This window comes from Trichomycterus rosablanca, chromosome 4 (assembly GCF_030014385.1).
Source record: "Trichomycterus rosablanca isolate fTriRos1 chromosome 4, fTriRos1.hap1, whole genome shotgun sequence".
NCBI lineage: Eukaryota > Metazoa > Chordata > Actinopteri > Siluriformes > Trichomycteridae > Trichomycterus > Trichomycterus rosablanca.
Window position 1 is genome coordinate 8,921,584 of NC_085991.1, and position 21,966 is coordinate 8,943,549.

The 21,966-nt window shown below is 41.5% G+C and overlaps 1 protein-coding gene across 1 annotated transcript in view; it reads right to left on the reverse strand.

Annotated features, from left to right (window-relative positions):
* Positions 1-10,837: 10,837 nt before the first annotated feature.
* LOC134311377 (innate immunity activator protein-like) overlaps positions 10,838-21,966 on the reverse strand; it is a 32,113-nt gene continuing 20,984 nt past the window's right edge. The window contains exons 7-9 of the mRNA XM_062993030.1: positions 19,885-20,170; positions 18,313-18,456; positions 10,838-13,006 (exon numbers count right to left, since the gene is read on the reverse strand). Coding sequence (XP_062849100.1) covers positions 12,370-13,006; positions 18,313-18,456; positions 19,885-20,170 — 1,067 coding nt within the window. The 3' untranslated portion in view covers positions 10,838-12,369. The remainder of the gene's footprint in view (positions 13,007-18,312; positions 18,457-19,884; positions 20,171-21,966) is intronic.

Consider the following 21,966-nt stretch of genomic DNA (forward strand, 5'->3'; position numbering starts at 1 on the left):
GGTTGTAATGTTATGTCTGATCAGTGTATATTTTAGGCTAATGTAAAGTAGCCTAAAATTGGGGTTGTTTTTGACACTTATACACTGAAAATACCACAAATATAATATAAAAACACTGAAATACAATTGAGAATAGTTAAAAATCAATATAAAATGCAATAAAACCTGCACTTTACAATTTTTGTAAGACAAAATGTATAGTTGAATGTTATTTAAAGCCCCATAAAGTATCAGAAAAAAACAGCTAAATGGCATGATGATATTTTATCATGCTCAAATGTTGTTTACAATCACTATACCAAAAATTTAACTACTAATTCTGACCTGGAGTTGTTGAAGTTGGAGTTTAAAGAGTCCATGTTGTTCTCCAAAGCTTTCTAACACAAAATATATATATAAGATGAATTATTTGTACTTTATAGTGTCATTATTCGATACATTTGTGTCTTTTTGGCTCTGAAGCTCCGTCAGACTCTGTCCATACACATGAAATCCACCCCTCCGACATTTCTTCACATCAGTGAAGAAAAGCATCACTGAATCACTGACAAAACGAGTCAGAAACGACTCTTTTCAAACGAATCGAATCAGGGAGATGTGCTCTTATCTGTGGTAAAGATTCATTCGTTCGACTCGCTCTTTTTCATTATGGTGTCGTGAGTAAACAACTTCATAGAGCAGCGTTTCTCAAAGTGTGGGGCGCGCAAGCATGACAGGGGAGACGCGCCTGACCGAAATGAAGCGCTGAACCAGTGTTTTAACGTCGGAATTTTTTTACGTTGGACCATAAACAAAAGGTGTTTTCAGGTTAGCAGTATTCATTCTAACAGAGAGTCTAGATCAGGAGAGCTTAATACATCGATCACACAGTACACGCTGGTACATCGTTCCTCATTCAAACAGCTCAGCGTGACTGACATGAAATGTGGCCACTGTTTATTTTATTTGCGGTTTGTTACCATAACTACGCCTCAGCCTACATAAAGCACCGCTAATCTACAGGGTGGGTCATAAGTTTCCATACATAGGAAAAATATATATATTTTTATAAAAACCATTTTTATTTATATACTATGCTCTACATGACTGCCATTGCTTTGAAAACACATTTTAATTCGTTGCTCTTTATTCAAACGCATTTTTTAGGGTATCTAAAATATAAAAAATAAAATGTTAAAAAAAAGCATATGTATGGAAACTTATTTGACATTTTGACATTTTCAGCATTTAGCAGACGCTTTTATCCAAAGCGACTTACACAATGAGCAATTGAGGGTTAAGGGCCTTGCTCAGGGACCCAACAGTGGCAACTTGGTGGTGGCGGGGCTTGAACCGGCAACTTTCAGTTTACTAGTCCAGTACCTTAACCACTGAGCTATCACTTATGGCCCACCCTGTATTTCAGATACCCTAAAAATGAGTTTGAATAAAGAGCAACGAATTAAAATGTGTTTTCAAAGCAATGGCAGTCATGTAGAGCATAGTATATAAATAAAAATGGTTTTTATAAAAAAGAAATGTTTATTTTTCCTATGTATGGAAACTTATGGCCCACCCTGTTTAACGTTTTCTGATAGAGAAATTTTAACCTACAATCTGACATTCATTTGAAGTCAAGGGTCTCTGCTGGACAATTTGGAACTTCCACATATTTGACTGCCACATATTTGACTGCTTTTTCGGACTACTTCCCACATGAAAATAATGAAGTCTAAATATGGGTCCATCCTTACATAAACCTGACTGATATCATTCAGCCGGAGCAAATCATCAGAATAAGGTCGGTGTGATTCAGTCACTTGCCCTGTAAAGCTGAATGTCAATACAGGAACTGATGCGCATTTAAAAAAGCTTCAAAGCTTTTTTGAAAAAATGATGAGTCCGACCTTAAAAAGTAGATCATGATGACCTGTAGACTGAAACAGTAGATCTCAAGCCATGAAAGTGTGTAAACCCCTGGTCTAGATGTACAGAACAGATAAAAAGAAGAACAGCCACTAATACAGTGATAAGACTTAAAGTCTCACAAATTCACTTTTTTGGCACATATTCAACTTTATTATCTTTTTTGCAAATGTTATTTTATTTTTTTTATTTTTGAAATAGCAGACTGATTGAAGGAGCAGTTTAGTGATATGTCAAACATGGTTTGATAGAGTCAAGTACAACAGAAATTACTGAAATAAAGGTAAAAGGAACATTCATGATCTTTAAAGTTATTTCAACAAAGTTAAAATTGGCCTATTTTTGTCAGCTTTTGTGTGTGTGTGTGTGTGTGTGTGTGTGTGTGTGTGTGTGTGTGTGTGTGTGTGTGTGTGTGTGTGTGTGTGTGTGTGTGTGTGTGTGTGTGTGTGTGTGTGTGTGTGTGTGGGGTGTGTGTGTGTGTGTGTGTGTGTGTGTGTGTGTGTGTGTGGGGTGGGTGGGGGGGGTCTGGGTGGCATGACAGAAAAAGTTTGAGAACCACTGCCATAGAGATTCAGTCGTCGTTCAGGATTTGAAAGACAGCTACGTAAACCAATCAGAGATCCGAATTCAGATTTTGGGCGGAATTTCAGTTGTTTAATATATAGTAATATAGGTAATATATGCAAATTTTTTGTAAAGGCATTAGTGAAAGCTTAGTAAACTAATTACCAGTTTTCACTTTTAGCCATGAAAGCTGAGAGAATTAATTATCCGACTTAATTATACGTTATAATTATAAATTATTAAAACGATTTTGGTTAGTTAGGTGGACAAACACAGTTGGATATGGATTTATATATTTAGGGAATATTCTGGAAATATACAAGATGGCCGCCAAAAAGAAGTGGATTATACTCTTAATGGAACAACACACGGATATACAGTAGATCAGGTAAGCAGCGGTAATGATTTTATGCTGCTGTGTGGTTGATCTGGGTCGCGGTGCTGCTCTTTACAGTGCACTTTCTTTTTGCATTATGAAGCTTTGTAGCTTTTATAAATGCACTTCAGTTGCCTAGTGTAGCCTAAGCTGTAGCCTAGAGGTTAAGGTACTGGACTAGTAATCAGAAGGTCGCTGGTTCAAGCCCCACTACTGCCAGGTTGCTCCTGTTGGGCCCTTGGGCAAGGCCCTTAACCCTAAATTGCTCAGACTTTGTACTATAATTGTAACGTAAGTCGCTTTGGATAAAGGCGTCTGCTAAATGCTGAAAATGTAAGTATATTGATATTCAGCTTGACAGGGCAAGCGGGGCGGCACGGTGGCTTAGTGGGTAGCAATGTCGCCTCCCAGCAAGAAGGGTCCTTTCTGTGTGGGTTTACTCCGGGTACTCCGGTTTCCTCCCACAGTCCAAAGACATGCAAGTGAGGTGAATTGAAGACACTAAATTGTCCAAGACTGTGTTCGATATAAACTTGTGAACTGATGAATCTTGTGTAGTGAGTAACTACCGCTCCTGTCATGAATGTAACCAAAGTGTAAAAACATGACGTTAAAATCCTAACAAACAAACAAACAAACAGGGCAAGCGATTGAAAAATCACACTAACCTTATTCTGATGATTTGCACTGAATGGTGTCAGCCAGGTTTATGTAGTCTGGATCAGGGGTCTTCAACCTACGAGATTTTTTTACTTCTAAAACTAAAGCAATTCATTTTTCACCCACACATATATGACATATTTGATTAGTCTCGCTGACGCACGTTTAATGTTTTCCAGTTCAGTCTGAAAAAAGGACCGTTGGCTAGCAAAACTCACAAATAGGGCTAAATGTGAATGAGTTATAGGACATGTGGGTGTCTGTCTCTTTAATGCCAAGTTCACACTACATGACTTTCCAGGTTGCTGTAAAGTTCACACGACACGACTGGATCTCTTGTAATCGGGAGTCTTTCAAGTCGGTGTGTATTTCACACTACACGACTGATCGGCGATAGGGGGTCACACACTACACCATCTGTCACCAGGATGAGTCGTTCTGGTCTCACAAACTACGTTTTGTCACCAAGACAAACTCGAGAAGTGACAAGGGGTTTAATGAAAGTAGCGAGCGATCAAAGTTGTTTGTGCGCTGATGTGCAGCGTGAAATCAAGGAGAAAAAATAAATGAATCTGAGTGGATTTGGCAACGTGACCAGCGGGGATTGTTTTATTCTGTACTGAGTTAGAGGTTAATAAATATTTTTTTTTGTAATGCATGGTTGGTACAGTAGTGTTCAAAAAAATAGCAGTGATTTTAAAAAAGTGAATAAAGCACAAAATCATTATAATAACTTTTATTTCCATAAATGCAAATGCACTGAAAAGACTACACTTTCAATTCTAAATCAAAACATTAACAAAATTTAGCCAGTTTGTGTTCATCCTTTACAGAAAATTAAGAAAAATGAATTTTAGGCTGTTCAAAAAAATAGCAGTGCCAGCATATTTCATTAAAAACTCAAAAAAATTATCTATAAACTGAAAAAAATGTTTGAGGTTTCACTTTACTTTAAATTACTGAACTAATATTTAGTGGCATAACAATCCGAGATCTGTGTTGCATGGAGTCGATCAACTTCTGGCACCTCTGAACAGGTATTCCAGTCCAGGATGATTAGACGACATTCCACAGTTCTTCTGCAATTTTGGGTTTTGCCTCAAAAGAACGCACTTCAGATATCAGAACACAAGTTCTCTATGGGATTGAAGTCAGGGGATTGGGCTGGTCACTCTATTACCTCAATCTTGTTTGTCTGTAACCAAGATGTTTTGGGTCATTGTCATGTTGAAACACCCATTTTAAGGACATTTCTTCTTCGACATAGGGCAACATGATCTCCTCAAGTATTCTGATATATTTAAACTGATCCATGATCCCTCGTATGTGATAAATAGGCGTAACACCATGGTATGAAAAACATCCTCATATCATAGTTTTGTACCACCATGCTTTACTGTCTTCACAGTGAACTTTGGCTTGAATTCAGTGCTCGAGGGTCGTCTGACATACTGTCTACGGCCACTAGACTCAAAAAGAACAATTTTGCTTTCACCAGTCCACAAATGTTGAGCCATTTCTCTTTGGACCAGTCAATGTGTTTTTGGCAAATTTGAACCCATTCAGGACACGTCTTTATCTTAACAACGGGACTTTGCAAGGAGTTCTTGCTGGTAAATTGGCTTCACTTAATCATCTTCTGTACTCACTGGTAACTTCAGATGTTCCTTGATCTTTCTGGAGGTGATCATTGGCTGAGCCTTTGCCATTTTGGCTATTCTTCGATCCATTCGAACAGTAGTTCCACACTTCCTTCTGCGTCTTTCAGGTGTTGGTTGTCACTTCAAGGCATTTGAGATCATTTTAGCTGAGCAGCCTATCATTTGCTGCACTTCTCTGTATGTTTTTTCCCTCTACTATTAACTTTTTAATCAAAGTACGCTGTTCATCAGAACAATGTCTGGAACAACCCATTTTACCCAGTATTTCAGAAGGAAATGTGCTATGACCAACCTGTGCAACATTTGCCCCCCTCCTACCTTAAATAAGGGCCAAAATTGACACCCGTTCTTCTGCAGAATAAATGACTTCACCAATTGAACTCCTCACTGCTATTATTTTGAACAACCCACTTTCAATCAATGCTTTAATAACTCAGAATGAGCGGCATGCACGTCCTAATTGTTGGGTTTGTTTTGTTTTCATTACTCTACTACACTTTCAAGTGAATTATTTGCTATGTAGAAATAGCATTTCTACTGAAAACAGTGATTTATCAGGTTAATGGTGTTGGACTGCTATTTTTTTTGAACACCACTGTATTATGGTTTGGCGTGGACGATAAGTTCACAAATATCGTAACGCTGATGTGTGCGCCGATGTATTCTGATAGAAACTATATTATCCCCCTCGCCGCACTCATTGCCAGTCGCAACCGACTGATCCAGATATTCAACATGCTAGATATCTCTCCTCAGTCGCCGAGCGCTCGAATCGGGTTGTTGAGTAGTTCACACATAGCGATTGAGAGCCGAGCTTAGATCGCCGAGTTTAGATGGCCGAGCGAACGCCGGGTTGCTCCCGAGCCGGCAAATCTAGCGCCGACCAGTCAGCGAACGAAAATCAGGGCACGAATCGTGTAGTGTGAACTAGGCATAAGAGAGATGTACAGTGGGAGATGCTCTGTTCACAGTATCAATATAAGTGATTCAGGAGTCGATTCAAATGAAGCGAAGCATTGACGTTTCTCTTCTCAGTCATCTCTCCATTTTACTGTTATTAATGAATGCTGCAGTTTCAAATAAAGACCAGCTACTTCTGGAACGTTGTGTCTGACTCGCTTTTCTTACTGGTGGGAAGCTTAATTGAACTGGGTATTACCACAGGGCGGTAACCAAGTCAGACTCGTTCAGTCAGTGGAGCTACAAGATATCTCACCTGAGTTTTCTGTCAGTCAAAGCAGAGTATCCTGAAATAGAGAACTTTTTATGACTTTTGCTTAGTTTGGGTTAAATCGAGAGTTCACTGTATATTATTTGTTTACTTTTAAAGTTAGGAAAGTTTAATCCATACTCTTGTTGCCACATAGAGCATGCCACAACTGGGTTCGATCCTTGCCTTTAGTCTTATCTGTTGCTTATCTGGCATGCTTCCATGTGTGTTTCCTAATGCCACAAAGTTCGTTCACACTACACGACTTTCGGAGTTGCCGGGTCGCTGTACAGTTCACACTACATGACTGGATCTCTTGCACTCGGGAGTCTTTTTTAGTCGTTGTGGTTTTCATACTACACGACTGATCGGCGACAGGGTGTCACGCGCTACACGATCTATCACCAGGATGAGTCGGTCTGGTCTCCCAAACTACGCTTTGTCAAGAAGTGACGAGGGGTTTAATGATACCGCGTCCAAAAATGCACGTCAACAAGTAGCGAGCGAGCGAGCAAAATTGTTTGTGCGCTGATGTGCATCATAAAAGCAAAGAGAAAAAAATAAATGAATCCGAGTGGATTTGGCAACACGACCAGCAGGGTGAGTTGGAGGTAAATAAATATTTTTTGCAATAGACCACTGAAGTCGTGTCATCATTTTGTAGGCCACGCCATGTTGTTATGCCCATATTTGGTAACCCCGGTCTAAGAGAAATTTTGAATATTGATTTTGAAAATTGCCTCTCTCGCATCCTGTAGTCATAAAAAAAATGTTCCAAAGCTGTTACGTTTTGTTCTCTGGAGATTCTTCTGTCTATTATCACTGGATCCTCTGAATTATGAAGTCGTTAAAGAGTCAAAATATGAATATTGCTACATGTAAGCTAATGCTACTGCGCACTGAATTGACGTCACTAGACTGGAAGCCTCTTAAATGTTTCTTTTTTTTTCTTTTATAAGCCTCTTAAATAACCGCACGAAGCAGCGCGATTCACCAGAGTAACAGTGGGGTGATGTTCACAAGTTTGATTGATATTTTAGTAGCTAGCTACATTAATGTAGAAAGCAAGGACGGTCGGGTGTTACGCTTTTGGATGTACTCACCAAAAGCGAGCCGCTCGTTCCGTTGATTTGATTGGTGTAGTTCAGTGACGTCTAATTAATGTGCAGTAGCGTTAGCTTTCGTGTAGCATTATTAGTATTACGACCCTTTAACAAACTCGTAATTCAGAGGATCCAGTGATGTACAGTAGAAAAATGTACACAGGACAAAATGATTTTTTGAAAACCCCATTCAAATTTCCCATAGGAAACCTGAGTTAGACCTGGGTCTCCAAATATGGGCATAACGAGGACTAAAGAATGACGCACAACTTCAGTGGTCTATGCAGCGTTGGTATCATGGTTTGGCGTGGACGATAAGGTTACTGTATGCCGATGTATTCTGATAGAAACTATATTATGCCCCACTATATTATGTCTCGCGTTTTTACACTCATTCCCCGGGTTTCCAAACCCCATATCTTGAGTTCTCATTGGCTGTAGTTCGACACTGCACTCGCTGCCAGTCGGACGACCGATTCAGATATTTAATGCCCAGTTTACACTACGCGATTTTGCCCTGATATTGGCTCGCCGACTGGTAGCCGCTAGATTTGCCAGTTCTGGAGCAACTCGGCGTTCGCTCAGCGATCGAAACTCTGCTCTCAATCGCTATGTGTGAACTACTCAGTAACTCGATCCGAGCGGCCTGCCAAGCGCTCGGCGACAGGAGATACCTAGCATATCAAATATCTGGATATGAGTCGCCCAACTGGCAATGAGTGCTATGTCGACCAGCCAATGAGAACGCAAGATACGGGCTGAGGGCAAACGCTGTGGAGGAGTGTAAAAAGATGGGACAGGGGCTTAATATAGTTTATATCAGAATACATCGGCACACACACAAGTTTTACAGTATTTCTGACCTTATCTCTCTGTTCTCTACAAAACAAAACACCAACATTGCAAAAAATATTTATTAACCTGCAACTCACTACAGAACAATCCATGCTGTTCGTGTTGCCAAATCCACTCAGATTCATTTATTTTTCTCCTTGATTTTACGCTGCACATCAGTACACAAACCTTGATCGCTCGCTACTTGTTGACATGCATTTTTGTACATGGTATCTTCAAACCTTTCCTCACTTCTCGCGTTTGTTTACGAGACAAAACGTAGTTCGGGAGACCAGAGAAGCTCGCCTGCGATTCCAGTTGGTGATAGATGGTGTAGTGTGAAAGCCACACCGACTTGAAAGACTCCCGATTACGAGAGATCCAGTTGTGTAGTGTAAACTGTACAGCAATCTGACTAATTGGAAAGGCGTGTAGGGTGAACTTGGCATAAGGCATGAGAGAATACATATCTTGAATCACATATAACTTATGGGCAGGAGATATTTTATACACATTCCATGCCAGGGTCTGACCTTAAATACAGTATTACTATGCCTGACATTTCACCCAATCAGCTTACAGAACAGAATGTACAGAAATCAAGCTTTGATTCCGACAGTACACTGTCAACTTCTAAAAATAGGCGTCGCTGTATTACAGCGTCTTTTGTTTTGGGTGGCGCAGCTATGCTATTGTGCGACGAGGCATTAAATCCGTCCCACCCTGTTTTGTATGAATGAACTCCCAGTATTTGCCGTGTTGCCACCACGCTACAGAACCAATCATCCATACTGTTACACCTACATATCCTGAACTGATAACAATGACAGCTCTGTTCAGCTCTTTTGTACATAGACACTAGCTAAGTAAGCTTTGGAATGAAGCACGGCCACAAACTTGCCCAAGGCTGAAATATTTTTAAGCGTTCATGATTGTTCTTGTTGACAGATGAATTACTCTATTATTAAGACTCATTCATCCATCAAGTTTTATACAGTCGTGAATTTGTTCAGTAATTCTTTTGCTGTAAGTAGAAACACTCAGAAAGTGCTGATTTTAAATTAACCACATCAATTTAAGCATTCAGCTTCATTTTATTATTTAAGCCCGTAGGTCTTTGCTTTTTCATGTCTGCCTTCACACATATATGAACTTGAGTGACGTCCCATTCTTAATCCATAGGGTTTAATATGATGTCGGCCCACCCTTTGCAGCTATAACAGCTTCAACTCTTCTGGGAAGGCTTTCCACAAGGTTTAGGAGTGTGTTTATGGGAATTTTTGACCATTCTTCCAGAAGCGTATTTGTGAGGTCAGACACTGATGTTGGACGAGAAGGCCTGGCTCGCAGTCTCCACTCTAATTCATCCCAAAGGTGTTCTATCGGGTTGAGGTCAGGACTTGCTTTGTGCACTGGTGTGCAGTCATGTTGGAACAGGAAGAAGCCATCCCCAAACTGTTCCCTGAAGCATTAAGAGTTTCTTTCACTGGAACTAAGGGGCCGAGCCCAACTCCTGAAAAACAACCCCACACCATAATCCCCCCTCCACCAAACTTTACACTCGGCACAATGCAGTCAGACAAGTACCGTTCTCCTGGCGACCACCAAACCCAGACTCGTCCATCGGATTGCCAGACGGAGAAGCGTGATTCGTCACTCCAGAGAACACGTCTCCACTGCTCGAGAGTCCAGTGGCGGCGTGCTTTACACCACTGCATTCGACACTTTGCATTGCGCTTTGCATTCCATGAAGCTCTCTACACGCTGTTCTTGAGCTAATCTGAAGGCCACATGAAGTTTGGAGGTCTGTAGCGATTGACTCTGCAGAAAGTTGGCGACCTCTGCGCACTAAGCGCCTCAGCATCCGCTGACCCCGCTCTGTCATTTTACGTGGCTACCACTTCGTGGCTGAGTTGCTGTCGTTCCCAATCGCTTCCACTTTGTTATAATAGCACTGACAGTCGACTGTGGAATATTTAGTAGCGAGGAAATTTCACAACTGGACTTGTTGCACAGGTGGCATCCTATCACGGTACTACGTTGGAATTCACCGAGCTCCTGAGAGCGACCCATTCTTTCACTAATGTTTGTAGAAGCAGTCTGCATGCTTAGGTGCTTGGTTTTATACACCTGTGGCCATGGAAGTGATTGGAACACCTGAATTCATTGATTCGGATGGGTGAGTGAATACTTTTGGCAATGTAATGACCTCTTCTCACCTGCCTAGGGTGGGTCTTATAGAGCGGGGTATAGCGTGAACGCTGCCATCCATAATTAGCCGTCCCCTGTGCAGGCGCCTCGATTGTTCAGCAGGGGTCGGAATTGCACCAGTGACAAGGGACACTGTTGCGGACATTGTCCCTCCCCCCTACAGACACACAGCCAATCGGAAATACGTAGAAAGAAATCCTCCAAAGAAAATTAGGATATTATTTTAAAACAAAAACAATGTTTCAAAGCTTTGTCGATGTAGTTTATGTGCAATCATACATACTTCATAAATATTAAGGTATATTAACACACATTTATTAGTATATTTACAACACATTTACACAGTTCACAATAGTTTAAATATAATTAATTACATTAGTTACTTGGGAGAAATACAGATTAATAGTATGCACAAATGTATTACTTATTATTCTTATACAGAATTTGTCACATCAGCTTTTTTAATCAGCGACTCAAGCAAGTCATTTGAATAAAATTTGCCACACCTAGGTGTGTCCCAAAATCTAAATGGTATGCGGTTGGTCAGGAGGCTCGATTAAATGGCATATTTGTGTGCTTGGTACTGATTAGGACTGTCATGTTAGCAAGTCTGCTCCATAGCAACAAAGCAAAATAGTAAACAGCACCACAATAAACGTTTTCTTTCACCCTGGTTGTTGCAATAAGCAGTGTGATGAGCTATAACTCCTTAAAAGTGCATTTTTATTACACCGATCAGGCATAACATTATGACCACCTTCCTAATATTGTGTTTGTCCTCTTTTTGTGACCCGTCGAGGCATGGATTCGGACACCTTTCTATCAGAACCAGCATTAACTTTTTCAGCAATTTGAGCTACTAGCTCGTCTGTTGGATCGGACCGCACGGGTGCATCAATGAGCCCTGGCCCTATCGCTGGTTTACCACTGTTCCTTCCTCGGATCACTTTTGATTGATACTGACCACTGCAGACCGGGAACACCCCACAAGAGCTGCAGTTTTGGACATGCTCTGACCCAGTCTTCTTACACATCAACGTTGAGGATAACATGTCCACTTGCTGGCAAATATGTCCCACCCACTAACAGGTGCCGTGATGAAGAGATAATCGGTGTTATTCACTTCACCTGTCAGTGGTCACAATGTTATGCCTAGTCGGTGTATATGTTTCTATATGACTCCGCAGTAACAATCCCCCTTCTGGTACTGTATTGCTGTATAGAGCTAGACTTCTGATTCTGAATCTCAGTGGTGCTATCAGCATGGCTGGGAATCCAACAGGCATAATTAGCCAGTAATTAGTGAACATTAGCCAACCAGGTCACTGCACTGCTGAGATTTGAACCCTAGCATATTTCCCCACTGCAAAACTTGAGCACTCTTTTATTATTATTCAATCATTATGTTTACAATATTAATAAATGTTAGTAATGTAGTATGTAAATATGAATATAATTCATTCATTCATTCATTCATTTATCCTAACTGGGATGCCTCGTTCCAAAAGCCATGCATTTGACATTTACATTTGGCAGGCACTTTTACCCAAAGTGATTTACGATTATGACTGAACACGACTTGAGCAATTGAGAGTTAAGTGCCTTGATCAGGGGCCCAACAGTGGCAATTTGGAAAGGGTGGGGCTTGAACAGGCGACCTTCTGATTACTAGTCCAGTACCTTAAGCACTAAGAGCACCAGTCTCATGGCATCACACACTCACCCATTCACTCACCTACTTACAAAAACGGGTGAGCTTAAACTAGCATTAATAATCAGTAAAATATCATACTGTACCTGTTGTTTATTAAAGCCATGCTGCTGGTTAGCTAGATTAGCTAATCGCTATCGCATACGTGACCAAGGAGTGTAGGCACAACTGGCAGCACTGAAGCCACGACTTGGGCTGCTTTGACCCCACCGGGCTTGGGAAACCCTGTTTTGATGTAGGGAGTACTCTCTGAGCGACGGAGCCTGTGTTGGCTTTACGTGATGGTACGGTAGCCCGTACGTCTGAAGGTGTAACGGTGCGTCAACATGCCAGTAACTGTATTGGCCATTGCCGCAGGGAGAAGTAGGCTGGTGCCGATAATACATTCTGTTCGTGTTCCAATCATAGTGTCTTTCTTCACCTGCATATGCTCTGTAAGGCTGGGGGGAAGGTTGGGTAGAGGGGCATCTGTAGTATCTGAGAGGTATGTAGGACTGGGAAACTGGGGGATTGATGTAGTGGTATCTGGTGTAATGTGCCTGGCATTGCTGCTCCTGGCAGGGTGAAGTTATATAAGGTGAAGGAAATGAGTGGTCTGGGCTGCTGCTCTCGTTGCTGAAGTGACGCAGGGACGTTCCCATTGGTAGTATTTTGGAGGAGGGAGAATACTCGGGTGCTGTTGAAGGAACATCCGTCCGGTGCCTCTGGGTCGCACTCTGCAGCCAGGACCGGTCTTGAGCCGCGATGTTTGGCGACCCCATACGGGAAACACTACCGAAGTTCAGACAGTTGACAATTAGAAAATCTATATATCACATGCTTAAATGGTTACAAATAAATGTTAGCATTTCATTGATAAGTCTTAGGTTCTAATTTATTAAAGAATTACATTTGACAAAACTGGCAACCACAAAAATGATTCAGTTATTTGCTTACCAGCTTTATGAAAGATCGCCTTTCTAATGAGCAAAGCAACATGTCTTATCCACTGGCCTTAACTAATATACAATTTGGAGTGTTTCAACGTACAGGTACTTAATACAATGCTTATGGGTGCACATAATTACACATTGTATTAATAAGTCCAAATCAGCTAGCCGCTCAGGTGGCGCAGCGGTAAAGTACGCTAGCTCACCAGAGTTGGGGTTTCCGGATACATCGTCTCGAACCTCAGCTCTGCCTTTCCGACTAGGTTGGGCGGCAGCATGAACAACGTTTGGCTGTTGTTCAGGGGCTTAGGGGTAAGTCGGAACATAAGTCCTCATAACTGGTGCGACTGCGGCCCCTGCTGGCTGACTGATGGCGCCTGCACAGGGCTGAGGAATAATGTTGATGGAGGTGTGACCCCCCGTGCATGTATCCGTCGATATATGAACTCGGCTCGTGCAGGTGGAAAATGCAGTCTGTACTGACTGTACGTGCCGGAAGTCAGTTGAGAGGCGTCCTCAGTCAGCGGCGAAAAGGGTCGGATCAGTATAGAGGACGCAATCAGGGTAATTGGACATGATTTTTTTTATTTTGAAAAGCACAAAATCAGTGTGTAAAGACAATGGGCGGCACGGTGGCTTAGTGGGTAGCACTGTCGCCTAGGGCTGCAGCTATCGATTATTTTTGTAATCGAGTATTCTATCGATTATTCCAGCGATTAATCGAGTAATCGGATAAGAAATACTTTTCCTTTAATAAAGAGCAAAAATAAATACATATAAGATTAAATAAGACATTAGGGTTGGGCGGTATGACGGTATTGCGGTATACCGCGGTATTTAGAAATGGTGACGGTATTTTAAAAATGTGAAGCGCCAACTTTCTGCTTCAGGTCTACCTTGAAAACTGAGACTTTAAGACATTCGCGCATCCACAGTAAGGGAGGGGTGGGAGGGGTAGGCGGTTGGAGCTCACTGATTGGTTGTAGTGATGGGAATTATGGCTCCTTGAAGGGAGTCGGATCTTTTGGCTCGGTTCCTTTTAAAGAGCCGTTCAAAAAAATGGCTCTTCGTTCTTCATGAGGCGCTACTGGGTAAACTATAAGACAGCCCCGATATTAATATCAATGATGCACATCAATCATGCACATTTTGCTACCTTGCCTTAAATGTAGGCATAATTCAAACAACACTTACATGAGAAAAAAAAGATTTATTTCAAAAGGAAAAAAACTACAGGGAAGAGACGTACTGTGGTTGCATTGCATTAAGTTTCAGAAAAATCCTCTTTTGTGCAGAGATGTGCCTGTGTTTATTTCTGCTTTAAAACATAAGCGCCGTGAAATAATCAGATTTAACATCATTAAACATTTATTTCTCAATTATTTGTCATTATACTACTAGCACTGCTCGTATTCTGCATGTTCTCTCTGTAGCTCGGTTACTGCTCTCTCTCTCTGTGTTTTCCGATTTGAATTTCGACAATAAACAGCTCTCATTATGACTGATTAATTCCCTCTACTGATGCAAAGCTGAATGGGTGGATTACAGCCGATAAGAACTGCGCAGGAATAAAAATATATTTAACGGCTCCCAGAGACGCATTTACACTTATGCGTAAAATATTTATTATAGATCGGTCGGATAAGCAATGTTTGATGTTCTTATTGTTTAATTTTTTGTAATAAAACATTTGAATACTGTGATTACACTGTAAAGTTTGTCTGCGCCGCCCCAGCACACGCGTGGTAATACCGTATACCGTGGTACTTTCTGCTTTCTGAAGACGGTATGAAAATCGGCAATACCGCCCAACCCTATAAGACATATGTCTCTTAAAAAAAAACTGTACATTTTCATTCCTTGCATACAGTACAGTTTAAAGAGAAAATTATTAAAATGCAAAAACAAAAATAAATCAAATTACTTTTAAAATCTTTACAGGCAACCTAAAACTAATGCATAAATAATAATGAACAATAACATATAAACATAAGCCTCTAATTTGTGCAAATTTCAGAACTATAAGTTTCAGCTACAGCTCACGCAGAACATAAAGCTTTAATATTTTGTTGGGAGGTTTTGTGGCATTTGTAAGAGGTTCTGTCAGGATTGTATCTCCTAGATCAGGTAGATGTGTGTTTGCCTAAGTCTGTGGTGGCCGCAATGAAGAAAAGTAAACGTATCAACAAGACACTCTGATGGTGTAGATGTTGTTCTGAGTTTTTTCCAGATTAAAATGATCTCAAACTACGTGAGTGACGTAGGTGCTTATGTAGGTGTGTTCCGACTTACGGCGAAAATCGCGTTACGTCGCGTCCGTAGGAACGGATCTCCGACGTAAGTCGAGGACCTACTGTACGCAGTTTTCATTTAAGTGTAGGCGAAAAGTACCCGGATTAAATCCTGTTAAGAACTGTTTAAGTATGTAGGCAAGCCGTAGCCTAGTGGTTAAGGCACAGGACTAGTAATCCAAAGGTTGCTGGTTCAAGCCCCACCACTGCTAGGTTGCTGCTGTTGGACCCTTGAACAAGGCCCTTAACCCTCGATTGCTCAGACTGTATACTGTAACTGTAATGTAAGTCGCTTTGGATAAAGGCGTCTGCTAAATGCCAAAAATGTAAATGTATGTGATTTGGGATGCAGCCCTCGGCTTCTTCACGTCACCTGCCTATAGCGTGAACATGTTGTGAAAGTGAAAGTCGAAAACACCGTGAGCTGTATATAGTCGTATGGATTAAACGATGCCTCGATGCGAAAAATATGAATCGATGATTTTTAGTAATCGAATTACTCGAGTTTCTCGAGGAATCGTTTCAGCCCTACTGTCGGAATCGATGCGGATTATGATCCGCCGAGAGCCGACCCCGCAACCGAACGGGACAAAGGCCGAGGAAGAAGAAGAAGAGTGAAGACAATAGCTGCGTCCGGAATCGCATACTTACAGAGTACGTACTAGATTGGAGGAAGTATGCACTAGGGCTGCACGATATATCGTTTTAGCATCGTCATCACGATGTGTGCATGCGCAATAGTCACATCGCAGGACGTGCGATGTCACTTAATGCAAATTAAATCAAATACGTCATGCTACAACTTTTCTGCTGCTCGACACAAAACGACAATTCACACCGTTCTCATTTTCCATGACACATCTACCAGTGTGTTGGAAAACCAAGGGAGCCGCCTTGCTGTCTTACTGCCTACATAGGCAGCTGCTTCAGTAGAGAGGATTCTAATAAGTCATTGACATAACTTTGTCCGCACCGTCAGCCATGTTTATTTTTCTGTGAGAGAAGAGACGCCGCGATGAATTCTGGGATTGCCTTCGTCACTAAGGACGCTTCCGATTCTCGCTCGTTCTTGAGTCAAAATAACATTGAAATATTAAGATGCCTCAGTAGTGAGCTTAGTAAGGCATCTGGGATTTGGAACAGGTGTATAGCTGCTCTTTTCTTTGTATAGTTTTTTTTAAATAATGTTTACTACTTGAAGAGGTTTTGATTGTGAAATGAAATATGAAATGACCCATTTTGTCAATCCTGTTAATTCCCTCATGTGATATTGAAGCTTTCTTAGTTTAATGCTCAGTTTCAACCGAGTACAAAGATGTAGCTTGTCATAATCTTTTGTATCTCTTGTAGGCACCACCCTTTTTCACATATGAGCCCCTTATTTAGAGTAAGATACATGCATTATTAATATTATTAATAATGGGGTGAAAATTCCTGCATTTTTTTATATCGCAATATACATCGCAGGAAAAAATAAAATCGCAATGTCAGTTTTCTCCAATATCGTGCAGCCCTAGTATGCACTACTCGGCCGGTAAAAAAGTACATACTTTCGGTACAGAAGTATGCAGTATGCACACAACACCGCTACGTACTACATCCGCCATATTACCAACGTCAAGTGATGACGCGGGGACGTGATGACGTAATATCACCGTAGACTCATTACAAACCCCACTCGCCAAAATGTTGTTTTTGTTATTTATTCGTCTTTAAAATGTAGATTTTTATTTTTTTATTTTTTAATACCCCTTTTTCTCCCCTTTTTAGCGCATCCAATTGTTCAATTAGCATCGTGCTTCCTCTCTGTCTATGCCGAACCCTGCCCTGACGGAGGTGATTGAAGCTAACCCGTATCCCCTCCGAAACACGAGCGGCAGCCAGATGCATCTTTGCCACCCACACATTGACGAGTTTGGCGCCACCTAGCGTTGCATGCGGAGAGACACACCCTAAGGGCACCCTCTCCCATCTCCGTGTAAGCGCCTCCAATCAGCCGGCAGAGAACGTAATCGCATTCTGACAGAGAGAGACCCGCATCCGGTTCTTTGTCCCACCCCCCCACATGAGCAACCGGCCAATCGTTGCTCATATAGCCACTCAGCTTCGAACCGGTAAAGCAAGGCTGGATTCGATACCACGCTCTCAGAATCCAGCCCTGGTTGCAGCGCGTTTCTTTTTACCGCTGCGCCACCTGAGCGGCTAAAATTTTGATTTTATTTATCTTACTTACACTTGTGAACAGAGGACTCTCCGACTCTTGTTTCTTATTCCGCTTCGAACGCCTACGCAGCTCCAGTTGCATTATGGGATACATTAGCGGACCGCAAGTGTGCATCGCTTGCATACTTAAACATGGCTGCCCAAGAAGTAGGTCATCCAGGTACTTCTCGCGTACCTCTTTGTGTATACTATGTATTCGGACATACTAACCGCTCTCGCGTACTCATTTCGCGTACTATTGAGTATGGAAGCATGCGATTCCGGACGCAGCTTATGTGTGTTAATTTAAAGTGGATCTATGTACTGGAAGTGAAGTTGATGCAGAAAGTATTCAGACACCTTGACAGTATGCATAGTATTTGTTTTATAAATGTAATATTAAATAGATATAATTGCCATTTTTACCCACTAATCTGTAAAAAAGCAAAAACTGTAATTTATACCCATTCAAAATTAGGCACAAACATGTTTTAATCCCCCCCCTTCCCCCATCGTATTATTCTCAAAGTAATTCAATTGTACTTATACTTGATTAATTATGCAAAACACATCACCTTATACCAATCATGTTTATTTTGGACCTTAGTAAATCAGGACCTTTTGTGTTTTTCTCTATTCAACAGCGATAGCTAACCTGATATAGTGTCCTCTCCGTGACTGCATCTCTGGAGTAGAGGGAGTACTACTGGACTGATTGTGCCTCAATCCTGCATGTGTGGGCACTTGTGAGTCATCTAAACAGACTTCCCGTCGGGGGAACGTAGGGGTGGCGGCAGCACTGCAAAATAAAGGATATTTGTTTATTTATTAGGATTTTATTGTCAGGTTTTACACTTTGGTTACATTCATGAGGACATGTAGTTACAGGTTACACATGATTCATCAATGCAGCTTGATTACTTTGTGCCAAACTTTATGAAAGATTGGTTAGTGAAGCGGCAGCTTAGTGGTTAAGGTATTGCACTAGTAATCAGGAGGTTGCCAGTCCAAGCCCCACATCTGCCAAGCTGCCACTGTTGGGCCCTGAGCAAGGCCCTCAACTCTGTAAATGTTTTTTACCATCTACCACACATTATATTGTAAAAAGATTCAGGCAATTTGTATAGTGCAAGGTAGCTCCCATCCAAAGTCTTTCTCAAAATACGTTTCGATATTTATCTGGTATAGAAATATTAGATCGTATTAGTAATACTGCTCAGTAACACTTTTCCACTGTCTTGTTCTCTCACTTGCTCTACTCCATGTCAATAAAGCAGCCATATTAAAGCAGAACTGTATTATTTATCACTTGGTTCATTAGAAAAGCTTATATCCAAGTATAACCTATGTGATGATAATTATTATTAAAAGTTTTTTAGGCTCCTACTGTTATTTTTAGGGGTTGCCAAAGCAGATTTGGTCCACATACCAGACTTGCCACCGTTTTTTTTCTATTTATATATGCATTTTCAACATACGCCAATAAGTCTTCCGCTGCTGGGGATCCCGATTGCGTTCGAGAAGGGTATATTCGCCTGCTATGCCCTCACCTGTGCCTCAGTGGATTCGCACATGAGGCTCATCCACAGCGTTTACTGACTCCACTCACTTAGTCTGGTCTTTTCCTACCCAGTAGACACCCTGGCCAAATTTGTCTGCCCGCTAGATTCGAACCGGGGTGTTCCGAATCCCGGCGCAGGTGTGCTAGCAGAATATCCTGCTGCGCAACCTGGGCGCCACTGGCACCGTTTTTACGCCGGGTGCCCTACCCGACGTAACCTTCCGATTTTGATCCGGGCTTGGGACTGGCACTGAGAGCGCACTGACAGGTGCACCTCCCTATAGCAAGGCTACTTCATATCCTCAGACATTACGCAATCATGTTCATGCAGATGCCCAACTGGCCGATAGCTCCAATGAGATTTGAACCCCGGATTCCAACTCTAAGCAGTGGTCAAATGTAACTACATGTTTATAAGTGCTGTCCACTTAGAGACAGGTCAGGTAATGGTCAAAGGCACAATCCCATTCAAATCAACATGTGCTTTTTATAATCTTATTTTCAACTTTTTATCTGTTGTTGATACCACATTACATCATTATATAATGAAATTGTCATTTCTAGTTGTATGACACTTTCAGTGACCCCAGCTTAGAGTATAATCCCAGAGTTCCACAGTTCTGGAGTTTCTCTTTCTACAGTGCTGCGTTCTATGTGTAGACATACCTGGAGCAGGCGCTATTGGAGTGCGAGTTGGGTTTCAGATGTTGATTAGATGCGGACTCCTTCCAGATGTTCTGTACGTGGGTAGTTTTGTACTCCGGTGTTGGATCGTGGCAGGGATGTAAATGCTCGCGGCGTGGTTGTTGTGGACTGGGGCTGGGTTTACGGGAATGAAGCAGGGGGCTAGTGGGGGTGAGAGGACGATTAGACGGGACTGTAAGTAGAGAATTAGTCTTTGATCTTGGAACGGGCTCAGGGGACGGCTGGGAGAGCTGGCTTGTCGGCTCCGCTGCAAAAATGAGAACAGAGAACATTTGTGTCAATTTTGTTTCATACATTTTGTTTTAACACAGGGGTTCAATCTTATTCCTAAGCTCATGTGGCTACAGGTCTTTATACTGTACCTACCAAGCACAGGCACCTTTAAGCCTAGTTGACTATTTTAATTTAAGGTCTTGACCTTTAATAGTCTGAATTCCCATGATAAATTTTGTAACTATAAATTGTTTGAGTTTTAATTAATTTTATTGTCAACGTTAGACAGTCTGGTGCTCTAATGTTTGTCAGATTCTGGCGCGGAGCTTCCCGCCCCGACTATAGACAAAGGAGCAGAGCTTGGGGGTTCTAGGTCATAGAAACTTGTAATGATCAGGGATGTTGGGTTGCTGTCGTTCTGCCTCTCTTGTCCGATCATTCAGGTTTGATGACATTTTACTCTTAACGATGTCACATTTTAACTACGTTTTCTGACGGAAACCTGTTTAATCACCCGAGGTTGTCTAGACTGACGTGCCAACAATGCTGCTCCTGCTAGACCTGATGGGTCCCTGGAGTGTTTCCACAAAAAAAAAACACGGACTTTCTCACTGCGGACTTTATCACAAACTGGACTGAATAATGAAGAACTCTTGTTTAATTTGTTTTGTTTCATTTAATATTGTGTATTTATGATGTGTGTGGATTTTGCTCATTTAAGTTGTCCTCCAGGCCGCCCCAAGAAGGATGGGTCCCTGCTGACTCTGGTTCCTCTCAAGGTTTCTTTCTGTATTTCAAGGGAGTTTTTCCTTGCCACTGTCACCCTCGGCTTGCTCAACAGGGGTTTTTGGTCTGTTGGTCCTGGAGTCTGTAATGTTGCTTTGAGACAATGTCCATTGTAAAAAGCACTATACAAATAAAATTGAAGCCAGGAGGCTTCCCGGTTGCGAAAGGCTGGTTTAGATCATCTTTTCTCACCGATTTGTTGGCTAAGCACTCACCTCTGCACTCTTTCTGGTCTTCTGAGTACCATCTTCTTTCTGTCCCTTCCTCTAGGTTACGCACTGTCTGTGATAGAGCTGTTAGTGTTACAGGGCCTAAACTTTGGATCTCCTTACCACTGCACCACTGACTGGCGTGCTCATCAGTCACCTCTTTCAAAAACAGCTTTTCTTGCTGCTTTTCCTGATAAGTAATTTTAATTTGCTTAGGTTTTATTACCATGTATTTTCCCTTTATTTTAAATTGATTGTTGCCTGTTATTTTTATTTATTTATTTATTTATGTATGTTTATTAATTTTCAGGCTGCTTTATGCCTGTAGATGTACAGTGTCCCTAAGTTTCTTGAAAGGTACTTATAAATAAAATTGTATTATTATTAGGGCTGTCGAAGTTAACGCGATAATAACACATTAACGCGATCTCGATTTAACGCGATAAAAAAAAATAGTGCCGTTAACGCAAATTCTATACAGGAAAAATTGACCTATACAGGCAGTGAGGGCCATGTAGAATTACATCACGAAGACCCGCATTGTTATGTTTTGTACTTAACCACGAAATACAAATGACACTAGTTATGTGGAGAACGAGTTTGTCTTTATTGCTTAATCCACAACTTGGAGCATCACACTTAAACATAACACGCCGTTACCCGCTGGTCACCTGATACACATATCAGCTCAGTGACGTACAACAGTGGTAACGTGATACGCAGATAACGTAAATGATATATATCACACGCATGATAATAATAAGCTTTTTTCTCTCTTAATTTTCCCTGACAAGTGAAAAACTAAAATATAGCAACCTTAACATTATGAGGAAGA